Source organism: Neopsephotus bourkii, unplaced genomic scaffold (assembly GCF_033783945.1).
Source record: "Neopsephotus bourkii isolate Nb327-2 ecotype Australia unplaced genomic scaffold, CSIRO-AGI_Nbou_v1 NB_1358, whole genome shotgun sequence".
NCBI lineage: Eukaryota > Metazoa > Chordata > Aves > Psittaciformes > Psittacidae > Neopsephotus > Neopsephotus bourkii.
In genome coordinates this window covers 3,102,603-3,117,403 of record NW_026901837.1, presented here as the reverse complement: position 1 = coordinate 3,117,403, position 14,801 = coordinate 3,102,603, and the positions used below count along the sequence as shown (strand labels likewise).

The 14,801-nt window shown below is 37.8% G+C and overlaps 1 protein-coding gene across 1 annotated transcript in view; it reads right to left on the bottom strand.

The window, feature by feature from the left end:
* The window catches only part of ARMC2 (armadillo repeat containing 2), a 69,029-nt gene that overhangs the window by 23,408 nt on the left and 30,820 nt on the right, over window positions 1–14,801 (bottom strand). The window contains exons 11-13 of the mRNA XM_061366789.1: window positions 13,479–13,699; window positions 8,927–9,072; window positions 6,627–6,726 (exon numbers count right to left, since the gene is read on the bottom strand). Of these exons, the coding sequence (XP_061222773.1) occupies window positions 6,627–6,726; window positions 8,927–9,072; window positions 13,479–13,699 (467 nt within the window). The remainder of the gene's footprint in view (window positions 1–6,626; window positions 6,727–8,926; window positions 9,073–13,478; window positions 13,700–14,801) is intronic.

The following is a 14,801-nucleotide window of genomic DNA, read 5'->3' as shown; positions in this document are numbered from 1 at the left end:
AAGGAAGTGATCCTGCCCCTCTACTCTGCTCTCATGAGACCTCACTTGGAGTATTGTGTGCAGTTCTGGTGTCCTCAACATAAAAAGGGCATGGAGCTGTTGGAACAAGTCCAGAGGAGGGCCACAAGGATGATCAGGGGACTGGAGCACCTCCTGTATGAAGATCGGCTGAGAAAGTTGGGGCTGTTCAGCCTGGAGAAGAGAAGGCTGCGTGGAGACCTCATAGCAGCCTTCCAGTATCTGAAGGGGGCCTATAGGGATGCTGGGGAGGGACTCTTCATTAGGGACTGTAGTGACAGGACAAGGGGTAATGGGTTAAAACTTAAACAGGGGAAGTTTAGATTGGATATAAGGAAGAAATTCTTTCCTGTTAGGGTGATGAGGCACTGGAATGGGTTACCCAGGGAGGCTGTGAATGCTCCATCCCTGGCAGTGTTCAAGGCCAGGGTGGACGAAGCCTCAGGTGGCATGGTTTAGTGTGAGGTGTCCCTGCCCACGGCAAGGGCATTGGAACTAGATGATCTTAAGGTCCTTTCCAACTCTAACTGTTCTATGATTCTATGACTATGGCACCACTGAGCAGAGTACCAACAGTACTAACACAGCACTTCCGAAGGAAACATATATCTGGACTAAACATAGCTGCAGCATTCGTCTCTATTGTTAAGAGCTTGTGGCTGCTTTGGGTGACATGTTATATGACTGACAAACAGACAGCATTCCTGGGAGCTCATCACAGAATACTCCATAAACCAGCCAAAACCAGCCAGTAAGGCCAGTTAATGCATGCAGATAAGCCTTCATCTAATAAATAAAGCCATAAACAAAGTGGAGAAATTCCTTGCATTTACAGGCCCCATCTGTGACAACTTTTCCTGTTACAGCAATCCTAAGAGCAAAAAGGACGTTTAACAGTCCTGAAATGAGTCTTTTTCTTGGAGGAAGACAAGAGAAAGCCTCACAAGCAGAAGCCTGAATGCTCACAGAAGACTATAAATTTATTTAGGGCCTGCTACCTGGTAGATGCACTTGGGAAGACAGCTGTGCAAATCCAGGAACAGTCAGTGAACCCGATAAATGAGGACATATCCTTCGAGAGGATGCCAAGACAAGATTAGTCTAGTCTTCATTTAATAAATTGTTTCTGACAAACTGATTGTTAACTCAAACAGGTAAAGCAGCATGCAAATCAGAATTGTAAATTAGTGCAGTTCTACTAGCTGATGCAAGAGATGCAAAAACAGTCACAAAACTTTTCAAACATACCAGGACCAGGAAGTTGGCCAGAATCTGCAGAACTAATTGATGATGAATGAAACAGAAGCATTCAGAAAAGAAAATGTCATTACAGAGAAGAAAAATGAGTTCTTTGCGTTGACCAGTTGACTAGCAAATTTGGTGGCCTTTTTGGACAGGGTTACAGCGCTGGAGGATAAGGGAAGAGCAACTGATTTCATCTACCTGTACTTGTGCAAACATTTGACTGTCCCACACAACATCCTTCTCTCTAACCTGGAAAGACATGGATTTGATGGATGGACCACTCGGTGGCTAAGAAATTGGCTGGATGGCCGCATGCAGAGCGCTGTGGTCAATGACTCGATATCCAAGTGGAGACCAGTGATGAGTGGGGCTCCTCAAGGATTGGTACCTGAGACCAGCACCATTTAACATCTTTGTCGGCGACATGGGCATTGAGATCAAGTGCACCCTCAGCAAGTTTACCAATGAAACCATGCTGTGTGGTGCAGTTGACACACTAGAGGGGAGGGATGCCATCCAGAGGGACCCTGACATGCTTGAGAGGTGGACCAAGCACACATGCAGGCTGTGCGGAGAATGGATTGAGAACAGTCCTAAGGAGAAGGACTTGGGCGTGTTGGTTGATAAGCAGCTCAACATGAGCCGGCAGTGTGAGTCTGCAGCCCAGAAAGCCAACCATGTCCTGGGTTACATCAAAAGGAGTGTGACCAGAAGGCCAAAGGAGGTTATTCGTCCACTCTGTGCCTCTGTCTTGAGACCCCACCTGGAGCACTGCATTCAGCTCTGAGGCCCCGAACATAGGAGGACATGGACCTGTTGGGGCAAGTCCAGAGGAGGGCCACTAAGTTATTCTAATGGCTGGAGCACCTCTCCTATGAAGACAGGCTGAGAGAGGCTGGGCTTGTTCAGCCTGGAAAAGAGAAGACTCCAAGGAGACTTTAAGAGCAGCTTCCAGTACCTAAAGGGGACCTACAAGAAACCTGAAGAGGGGCTTTCTACAAGGGCATGTAGTGATAAGACAAGGGGGAATGGCTTTAAACTGACGGAGGGTAGATTTATATTAGATATTAGGAAGAAGTTCTTCACTATGAGGGTGGTGAGACACTGGCACAGGTTGCCCAGAGGATCCATGACCACCCCATTGCTGGTAGCGTTCAAGGCAAGGTTGGATGGGGCTTTGAGCAACCTGGTCTAGTGGAAGGTGCCCCTGCCCAGGGCAGCAGGGTTGGAACTAGATGAGCTTTAACCCATTCTGTGATTCTATGATATTCTCCTTCATGAAAGCACTTGTGGTGTGTCTACTTTCAGAAGGAAAAATTATTTTTCATGGGAGAGTTAGCTGCTGATGTTAAGATATTCAAAGCCACAAAGATGAAGGCTGACTGAAGAGCAGAAAAAGGATTTGTAGTCAACTGGTAATAAAACAGCAGATGAAATTTAAATGCAGATAAAACATGAAATGATGCATGTGTTAAAACACAGAGTAGACATACCTTCATTTATAAAATTACAGCCTTTGAACCAACCATATCCTCCTGGAGAGCAATCTCAGGGATAATGACAGATTCCACATGGGGGTTTAATGCTCACAGGAGATCAAGAAAGTAAATATAATACTGGGAATTACTGGGAAATAAACTTGTGAAGGCATGTAAATCTATGATATGGCCACATCTTAATTGCCATGTTCTGGTTACCTCATCTCAAAAATAAAGATACAGGAATCACAATTGTAAAAAGTTCTGAGAAAAGCAACACAGATGCACAATGGTACGGAATAGCCACTGTATCAGAAAGTACTACGAAAGCAAGGACTCTTAACTAAGCAAGGGCTCTTCAGCCTGGAAAAGAGGTAACTCAGAGAGGATATTATAAAGGTCTAGAAAGTCAAGGGTGCTGTGAAGCAAATGACAGGATTAAATACTTATCAATTTTTCAATATCTGAGGGCATCGAATAAAGATGGTAAAGGCCAAATTTAAAACAAGCAAAAGGAATTATTTGTGCAATGGACAGTTGCTATGACAACTCCTTGCCAAGGGATGGTTAACATGTTAGAAGTTTATTTGGGGCAGAGGAGAGACTGTCAAATTTCATGGAAGTCAACTGAGATTTATTGCATACACACAAAAACTACAGCTGGCTGAGGAAGTTTCCAGACTGGAAAGAGCTGGAGGTTTGGTTAAGTATACACAGGAAGTTCCACATGTGCTTGCTCTGTTTTTGCTGTTCTTTAGGCACCTGATTTTCACCACTGCTGAGTATGAACAGTCAGCTAGATGAATCTGTCACGTGACCTCATGTGATTATTCTTTTGCTGAATAGGCAGTTGTTGCATCCAGCGTTGTCAGATATTTACAAACGTTTCCTAATTAAAAAGTAGGCTACGCTGAAGAATAAAGGGGCTTTTGTATACAACAGGGACAAGTCTTCCTCTATGCAAATATTAGTAGCACACCCTGTGTTTATGCACTTAGGATTGAAAACAGATTCCTAACTGTACACTGATAAAAGATTACACTGAAGCTGGCAGGCCCACAGAAGGCCACCTAAGCTTGGGTAGTGTCAGAAGCTACTGCCCTATTTAGGCAATCTTCCTGTTCCAAAAGCATGGCTTCCTTGTGACTTATAACATTAACCACAGCCTGGGAAATTCATCCTTTATATAGCTTATCTGAAAAGCTTAGAGATGATTATGATCTGGGAAAGGGGAACAGCATCTCGTTAAAAGATTTCTGGAGATGGGCAAAAGTCTACAATGCTGACTAGAAACAGAAGCATGCAAAGCTCACCCTCAAGGTAGAGGCTTTACAAGAACACCTCTGACAGGTTTCACAGCATGTGGCAACTACCAAGGGTTTTTTCATTATTCACATAAAACCAACCACAAGTTGACAAGTGAAGTCCAACAGAATATGTACTTCAGACAAGCACTGCTGAATACTCAAGTCCTACCTTACAGATCCAGCTTTTCCAATCCTTCCCTACCCAAGGAATTACACATGAATTTAGTAAGTTTTGCCAACTCCGTTTCCCCAAAAAAGTTTTTCTCAGAGTTAAATTACTACTCTCCCTTCTCACTCTTTTACCCAAGAGAAAAATGAGCTGAGGAAAAAAAAAAAAAAAAGGGAAAAAAGAATAGAGCTGAAACTGCAGTGTGGTGAGAAAAACAGACACTATTTGGGTGGCAGCTGTGGAATTCAGTGAGTGGTATGGCAGCAAGTCATTAATCCTATTTCCAGTGCTCACATTTTTATTTTCACAAGCTTTAATGCTTATTTTTGAAGTCATACTTATGAGAAAGTCTGAATGCTCATTTTCTTTTATTTTTTCCCATTAGATTTCTGCTGCCATGATTGCTAGTAAAAAAACCTGATCCCATAAACTCTGCAACCTGAAAATACAGAAAACTTACTTCCTTTCTTAACATATTGGTTCTTAGTCCTGAGGATTTTTAATGCTTTGAGTTAATAATACCGATTTATCCTCCTCTTTGCTTCTTCCCCAGCAGACAATTTTGCTCATACTGCTGTTACCTGTTTTCCTTTCAACACATCCCAACTCATGCTGTAACTCACTAGCTGTCAGCATTTTAAAAGAAAGATTAGCAGTGCCAACTACACCTCAGGAAAAACATTTGCACTCCTCACAGCTGAAGTGTTTATTATATACTACAGAAAAAAGTGGCGCATTACATTATCTATGTCCCTCTTCTTGTTTCTGCAGGGCTTCACTAAGCTGACAACTGACAGTTGCATGCTTGTTTAAAAACTGCACCAAGAAACAATTATTCTGAAGACTGCACACATAATCATCACAACATAATAACTAAGTTTTTTTTTAATACATGGGCTATTTCTTTACTAACTTGTATTTTGATAAAACAACTGACAGTTTAACACAAAAAGCAATGCTAATCTAGTGAAGAATGATGTATTTTAGGACCACTTCATAAAGTAGACAAATGTGAAGCTAAATTCTCAGCACTACCTGGCAACAAATAATTTGAATTTATGTTTGAGCCTACAATTTGTTGTAACACAAAACTGTTATCTCAGAGGCCTAGAAAACTTCCCCTTAAAATTACAGATGAAGATTGAGAGGAAGATTTCATTCAATTTAAGTTTTTTATTCCCAGTCCATCATTTGCTGAGTTTTTAATACAGCGCTCACAAGGAAAAATAACTATAAAGCTAGTAAAATAGCACACCTTTGATATTTCTCATATTATTTACATAGCATTTACATAGCGTTTTTAACTAAAGTGTCTTTGAAGACCATACAATCCAAGAGCAGCCTGAACCTAGAAATACTCAGATATGCTGAAGAAATGTTAATCGACAGGCATTTAGAAGAGTAGAAACAACTTCATCTTTGTTTCTTTTCCACGAGTGTTACCACCAAAACCAGGGATGCAGGTAAACAGGAAAGGGAGAAATTATTTTTGTATTTGGCAAGAGAGAGAACAAATTGTTCAGTGTAGCTGATCTGGTTACCTTCTGCCTTTAACAACAGCAGCACGCAAGACCTTCTTTCAACAATTCTTCAGGAATTACTAACCCTGGGAGAAACTGTATAGGATAACCAAATGTCCTCAAGCTAATTTAGATGCTGGAGCAGCCAAGGAAGTTCCTTACTTTTAAGCCTAACCTGAATATAATTTAATGTTCTATGTTTTGAAACCTCATTCTACCTTTGAACATCCATGCTTTACATAAAAATTATTTTCTTCTTAAATCTTACCTGGCAATAGAGCTAAGTAATTTGCCATACATGGGGAACACCACTCTTACCTACGTGGTGGTCTTTAAAACTGTGATCCTGCACCAAACCCCCTGAGTCTGGTGCTCCAATAAACATAGAAGACCACTGATACACCAGGACAATACAGGAATATCTGATCCCTGGAGGTCAAAACTTAAACATTTATTTCTAGGTGAATGTTTCAGATGCACTATCCTAGGTATATGGTTTTCCCTGGTAGATGATACATTCTGATACCTTATGCAGTTATCAGAGGAACTGTTTTCAGACTGCTTAACTCTGAAAAATCCACACTCATTTTTCAGAGAAGGAGAGCAGGAGAAATCCCAATAATTTCCTATTATTAAATACTCAAACAATTGCTTTCTACACATGCAAAGGACAGACAAGTTAATCGACTGTCTGTCCTCTGTATTGCTTTGGATTTTTAATCTAAATTATTTCATTTCAATTATTTACTACTTAAAAATGCTGTCAACCATTTAAAATTTTTATTTGGTAAATGCATAGAAGTAGGTCACTGAAAACAAGCTTATACACAATAATACACAGACACATCCAAGGATTAATATATAAAAATCAAGAGATTTAAAAACTGACCTGCTGTTTCTGGTGTTTGTTTAGTAGGGCTAAAAATAAGACATAACATCTGGAGCAGTCTGCTAAAGCTGCGCAGAAATCATTGTAGGAAGAAAGTTTGCTACAAAGAGACAAAAATACAACAGATGTAAATGAAAGCACTTTTTTCCCCACAAAAGATCCTTTTAGAAAAAAATCACTCTATTTTTTACTCTCAGAGCTGTATTTTCCAACAAATAAAATGAATGCCATCACTCTAAGAGAGAAGTCTAGCTACCCATGCCACAGTTAATTACAGGAAGAAGTAAACATAAGAAGCTTCCCAGCCTGCTTGCCATATGGGCACAGTATGCTAACACTAGCACTTCTTAGTGTTAAATGGCAGAACTGTAATTTCAAGATGAACAGAAAGTCACACAAGAGAGGAAATAAAGGGTCCCTTCCTAATGCACACCTCGTGGAGCCCAGCACTGACAGAACACATCTCTCACCAGCAAATATGAAAAACGTGCCTTTGTGCAGTTGCAATTTTATCTCTGTGCATTCCCTAACATCTGCTGCTGTCCTACACTGCTCATCTTGACCATTACAAAAACAGAGAATTGGATGTGCTTTGGTCATACCAGAACTATTGCAATGACAGAACAAACTAGGACAACTTCTTACTTCCCATAAAGTCAAAACCAGCCAATAACTGTGCTGATGTTCAATTACAACCAATTACAGCAAGACCTACAGACTTGGAGAAATGAATCATCTGAACAGAATAGATTGAACATATTCTCTGCAAGGAAGCTACCTAAAGTAAACTGACTGAGAGAAAAGAATAATCATTCTGTATTAGTAGAAGACAAAACAACTCTAATCTGTGCTCTGTACAGTACAGTATTTTTTGTAATGTGACTGCAATTTCCAGGAAGCTAATTACACTGATTTTATGGCTAATTTGTATCCTTGGAGCATGCAGTTCACTAAATTTAAGAAAAAAAATAGTGAAACAGTAGGAAACCTTAAATAAGACAAATAACTTTTGCTCCATATTGAATTCTAGATCAAATAAATGTCCTTGTCAGAATTACAGTATAAATATCGATACCGATTACAATTACAAACCCATTACCCCACTTTCCATGGCATTTTCCAAGTAAAAGAAATGCTCTCTCCTTAGAAGAAGTAAATATGCTCAAAGTGATGTAATTTGTTGCCAGAACTCAACTTATTTTTAGGAACAAAATTAGAGAGACAGATGTGGACAATGCAGTTTGGAACTGTGAAAGCAATTCACATGCTTTACAGTTAGCACAAACAGCAAAGGACACAATTTGCCTGGTTTTAGCTGTGGAGAGGAATGACACTCCTTTATGTAGCTGCTCTTCTAAGCACAGACAATCTCACCTAGCAAGGAGAACGTGATGGATAATTTGGAGGGGCTGAACAGGAAAAGCAGTCCATAGCAGAATCCCAATGAACATGGAGCCAACAGGTGACATGACTCAATACAGTAACAAAGCAGCAATGTTAAATACTTCATCCAGAACAGCATTCATGAATTGTGCTTATAACCCAGCTCCTACTAAACTTACTAACAGCTACTTTCACAACTTCTTCAAAATCCTTACATTGTTTGCAAGTTCATTTAGCATTGGATATTGCAAGCTGGTACTTGGTAACTGGAAGATTTTTGACTGAGAAACTATTCAGACTACAAAAGCATCTCTTAGGCTGATTCACTCCTACTGGTCTCCCTCTAAAAAACACATCTTGGGAAGCAGCCACTGAACTGCTCAGAAAATGGAGATTCTTTCAGCGCTTCTATCTGTACACTCAAGCCCTGATCCCACAGATTAATCTCAAACACTCTCTGACAGCTCAAAACAATGAACACCAGTCACATTTTCTCTCTTTTGCATTTTATTTCATAAAACACAGTCCCTGATGCCATTTAAGCTTGTGTAATTGATCTTGGTTTTATTAAACATGGCCTAACATAAAATTTATGCAGCTTTAAAATATAAGAAACGGTACTTTAAAAATCTTGATCAGAATTCTTAGGATCAAAGAATGACACAATACAACAAAACATTTTTCACAGGGACAATGAATCCAAGTTTGTATGGCTATAATTAAATAATTCTATATAGCCATAATTATATGGCTATAATTAAATAATAAAGACACAATTATTGTACAAAATCATTAAAAATCTACACAGAGCTTTTAAGAAAACAATTCAATGTAAACCTTCCAATTTTAGCGGGGTCACTCGAAGCAGTAACACCAATTTGACTGCATGAAGAAACAGGACTACGTTCTACACATACCTGAATATCCTGGCAATGTAGGTGCACACATCCTTATCCCTCATGCGCTGCTCTAGCGCCACACAGAGCTCAGAGGCTGCACCACGGCGGATGAGCTGGCGTCTCGCCGGAGCCAAGTCAGCCAAGTTTCGCAAGGTAGCTGTCAGCTGCAGACACAATATTTGAAGATTTATTAATCCCAGCCGCTTACAGCAGAATTCATGCTGTTCTGAAAATTTAATAGAGCTCACATCTCACGCGTAATGTCTAAGGCAGTCTGAACGCTCTGATAACGTTCTGCAGGGGTGGATCTACCAATAAATTGTAACAGGAAATGTGTGAGTAACAACATTGTGTATATGAAGTGCTTGAAAATGAAAGCTTGATCCTGGTCTTTGCCTGCATGTAGCCTCCTTCTCTGAGGGCAACATCATCTTCCATACGTTTTAAAATCTTGTATGCATCTATACGAGCATATACCAATTGGAAATTAGGTTAAATGCTGTGGATAAAGTGACTTTTTGCATAATGTCCGAATTTGCAAATTTACATTTACATCTTACAAAGTAATCCTTTGTATATATTTTGATAATATATACATTGTATATTATAGCATATAATAATAGAATATATAATATCTAAAATATCAGGTTTTTTATGTATCAGTTATATAGAGTATACATAACTATATATATATTTGATAATATAGATTTTGATAATAACGGTAAGTTGAAAACTAAGCTAAATTTATTTTAAAAGGCAACAAAATTTATTGTGATCTAAAATTTTAGAAGTTAATCAAAATAAATCTACTATTTGAACAGTACAGAAATGAAAAGCTGAAGTCCTCAAGTGTATTTGTAGAAAACAAAATATTTTCAGAAGTTACTGTTCTATTTCAAGGCATTTTAAACATAAAATATCTAATCCCTTATAGGTCAGATATATGCAAAATGAATAATCTATTGCATATTTTTAAATGTTCCGGTTCTCTTCCAAGGTAAGGGTACTCAAATGCCAAGGTCAGACAGGCAACGACATGCAAGTTAATGGTTGATCTAAACCAGAATTTACTATAAAATTAACGTGAAGCCATTTAATCTCTGTGAATATGGGAATTCTTCACATTTTCTTTAGGAGTAAGTTATTTAACTTCAATTTGGTTTTAAATGTAGTCTGGTAAGATGCAAAAGCTGTTTGTTTAAATTTTTTGTTATCACAAAAAACCCTCTGGAAATCAAGTATCTTAACACTGAATTGGACCTCCTGTCCAGTTACATGTAATTGTTCATTTCAAAGGAAACATCTGGCAAAGAGCAGGTTAAGTTGCTGTGTTTGAGGAGCTTTTGCTCATAGGATTCTATGCACTACTCAGCCGTTTCTCAAACTGCTTTAATATTCACTGTCCTGCTTCAATGAATTTGGCAAAAGTGTGTATGTCTTCAGTTACTGCTCAGTGTTCTGTGATAGAAGAATGGGAGAAGGAACAATGTGTCAAAATGAGAGAAGCAAGGTGGGGGGGGGAAGTTATATGCAAATGGATTTAGCTTCAAAATTAAATATGAAATGCATATTATCTACAGAATAAACAGAAACTGAATCAGTAGAAGCCATTTGCTTCATATTCATACTTTACAAAGACACCGGGAGTTTCTTGTTATTTTAACTGAACAACTGTAAACATACATCTTTAGATATGCATTCACAAGCATATCACAAGTCATAATGCTTCAAAAATCAACAAAATACTGGAGATAATGTTAAATAAAAATTTTCCAATATGTACTTCGCTACTGAGAAGTTTTAGTGGACGAACTCTTGCCAAATGGAATAGACACAGAAGACTCCATTCAGTGCTCCCATACTAGACAGTCACATTCAGCTTAGGATGATACTTGTTGAGGTCTAGCTAAACTTTGCAATAAAAAGTTGGAAAGGAAAAGCAATGCAAAATAATGCATACGTTTAAATGTGCGAGACAATGAAATTCAAAAGATTAGCTAGTACTCAAGTGAAATTTGAAGAGTACACATTAAAAAATAATAGAAGCTATCCAGACAGCAAGTGAATTCCAGAGATACTCTGATTGCTTCAAGCAGATGCCATGATTCAGGAAGAAATGCATAACAATTGGCTCTAGTAATCCTCACCAGCCCTAATCCTTATGTTGCCATGCAAAAGATCAAATTCATCCAAACAGAAAAATTTCACAGCAGACAAATGCTATTTTTAAAGGAGAAGACATTTAAGTGCTTTTCAATTAAAGAACATGGAATACTTGTTAAGTCTTGTCAGCAACACTTCAAAAGCCTTGGCTTTTGAATAAGCATTACCATATTTCATACAAATATAATCAGACTATTAAGTGAAGCAACACAACATGAGTCAAAAATGACCTTGGTTTCATGTCCTCTCTTAAGGAAAAATAATTATTATTACAAATATTTTTATTCTTGTATTGTGGAATTTCTACATAAAATCTGTTGAGTAACACTGAAGAAATCAGAGAGGGAGTTTGTTCCCACAGAAAGGACCTGGCAAGATTATGCGTAACACTGCCATCTGGTGATTGTGCAACTATACGGTTAAAGAACAGAAAGTTGGTACCAGTTAACTGAGCTTCTTCAGTCACCAGCATTAAAAGATGGCAGAGTCTCCCTCAGAGACCACTATGACTATTTAAGGTGCTTTCTCCTCCAGTATAATTTTCTCCTTATTCCTGAAGACTTGTAATTACTGACTGTTTTCTGTATGCCACTGGATAATTGATCTTTCACTACAAGTTAAAGTATGACGCAAAAATTTCCTTTATTCAGAAAACATAAATTGTAGACAAAGCTTTGTTCTATACTATATACCTGAAGACAGAACTGTCTATCAGGACTGAACAATTAACTCACATGTAAGAAATGGTGCACATTAATGTAAATTTGTTAAAGCAACTGATACGAAAAAGTCACATAGGAGCAGGAAGTACTGCTTTCCTCACAGGAGGAAGAAAAATTAAATATCTGCACTAATATAGATGATTTTATAAATCATAGAATCATGAAATGATTTGGGTTGGAAAGGACCTGAAAGATCATCTAGTTCCAGCCCCCTTCCCATGGGCAGGGACACCTTCCACTAGACCATCCAATCTGACCTTGAATACTGTGAGGGATGGGGCAGCCACAACTTCTCTGGGCAACATGTGCCAGTGCCTCACCACCCTCACAGTAAGGAACTAATTCCTAATCTCAATCTACCATCTTTCAGGGGTAGAACTGTTTGGAGAATTCACAGTGCCACAAGAAAGTTAACATTCCCAATTCTAAAGACAGAAGTGTATAAAAGATAATTTTGTGATCTATATAGGAATTTAATGATGACAGGACCACACAGGAAAGAAAACAGGAACATGACAAGCACAAAATTTCCAGTCTCATCACATATTCTTCCATTCTTCAGCAATTTGCCACTTTGGGACTTTCTTAGCCAAACGTACGTACTAAGCCACATCATTTCATTCAGAGGTTTCTAGCATCTCTCATTTCATTCAGTGGTTTCTAGCATCTCCCATTTCATTCAGCGGTTTCTAGCATCTCCCATTTCATTCAGCGGTTTCTAGCATCTCCCAGTTTGTTTGGTTTATGACTATCCTGGAGAGACACACCTCATAGCTCCACTAAAATAAATAGACAAAAACCAGTAATAGTAACTTGATGATGTAAGCTTTTTTCTCATATAATCTCAAGTAGCATAAAATCCTTTGATTTTAAGTTAGCAGACAACGAAAAAAAACTGGCATAATTAGTAGAGAAGTTGAATGTCAATATGACCTTAGTAAATTGTTCAGTGTATTTTCCTAGGAAGTCCCCCAAAACCTTACAATTACACCATTCACTGCTCTTTACTTCAGTAATTCCAACAACAAATGCCAGGAATGTACCTGCCAAATCCTTGACAAATACAAAAAAACCCTACATCCTATACATACCTTAAGATTTAGCTACACCTCATCCTCTACCTCATCAAGGTACCTTATATGTGAAAAGATAGTTTTGAGCCTGCTGCCTTCAAAATTATTCAAAAAGTGTTGGCTTTTACAGATACCTTTTCCTTAAATCAGTTCTTCAAAAACACTTCGTCAGAGAAACAGTTATATTTTCCTATGCATTCTTTGAAATACATTGTTCTTGTAATAAAAAGTGTTCTGTCACCTCCCAAAGTATTGTAAAACCAGTTTGTATTTACTATTTCAGTTTAAAGAACTTAGACAGGGAACACATATTTATCTGTTTACTATAATATCCAGAATATTAACAGCACCATAAAGTAATAAGAAGAAACTGGTTTATTATCTACATAAAAATATTTGTTAACTTCAGAATTTCTAAATCCTTTAAAATTGACTACACAAAAATATCTATGATAATTAAATTTAGGTCCTGAACAACTTCATGTAAACTTCTTAAAGACTATTCAAATACAGGTACAACTCTGTGGCACACAGGGTTTTCTTACCACCTTTAATTAAATTTTGAATTTACTTTTTAAGTGTGTACTTTTAGAAATAAAAGTAAATGCTAACCTGGACTAATAGGTGCCCCAAGTTGGAGAAATAGCTGTCATTTTCTTTTATATTATTAATCTGCTTCATTAATTGCAGCAACATTTCAACAGCTCCTTTTTTCACCATTTCATTAAGGAGTACTGCATTTCCAGACATGAATTTTATAGCTCCCATGCAATACAAGAGAGCTTCATTGTTTTTTTGTAGATCTTCAGTTCTCAGAACTTCCAACAAACAATCTAAAAGGAAAATAATTATTCAGAAAGCCTAATATTAATATTTGATACAGTCAAGTTACTAAAGAGATTAACAACTGAGAAAAAAACCTCAGATTGAACTGTTACATTTCTAACAAGTGGGCCAGAAGACTTGGGCATTTGGATTGAAACCAACAAACAATTATTGACAAACAAGAGAATGGGCCTGACTTTTGTTCTATCAGGCTTCAAGAACCTGCACCAGCTGTACACACATAGCAGTAATCACTGAAAATCTCAGTCAAGATTTGCAAAAATGAGTGTGTGTGTGTAATTTTGTGTACTAAACTTCAGACATTCTTGAGAGGTTTATTCTACTACTTTCTTAAAAATCAAATGTCTTAAACATCTCAAATGAAGCACTGAAAAGCACAGGTGCCTAACTCAAATCTCACACCTGAAGTCTGTTCATGTCCTTTTTAGATTTACTTTCTATGTAGGTAAAGTTACTATAAAGATTTTGCTTTATGCTACCACTGTCAGATATTTGAAATGTCAAAATTAACAGCTGTTACCACAAGCCCAATGGATCTTCACAGTCAAACAGACATGCTGAATTTGGTAAGTGTATCTTAAATAAGTAAACCTACCCCATTTTTTAATTCTGAATTTCTAGTAACTGATTGAAACTGATATTTACTTCTGCTTCCTGTGTTCCATCCAGCTGAATAACTGCTCGTTAAACAATAACATCTCATTAAACTTAAAGAGATTTCTAAAAGTCTTTTAGTCTCAACTCAAGCTGAAACTTTCTCCAAGTACATGGGTGTATATGGTTGAAATACACACAACTCTAGGCTCTTGCTCCAGCTCCCACTTTCATTGAACACCTAGTGGTCAGCTAAATCAATTGGGCTGTGGCAATGTGAGAAATCAGTTTCAGGTTCCTGTTCTGCTCAGTATCACATTGGGTCTTGAACAGTAGTTGTTTATTTTAGAACAAACAGTTAATTTCTTTCTTCTACTGGAGCTGTTCCAGATGCACACAAATGGTTCACAGGGCCAGAGAAACAAAAATAAATTGTATAAGGAATCTTGATTATGATGACAACCCAGATTATGATGAGGTTCATGTCTACAGTCT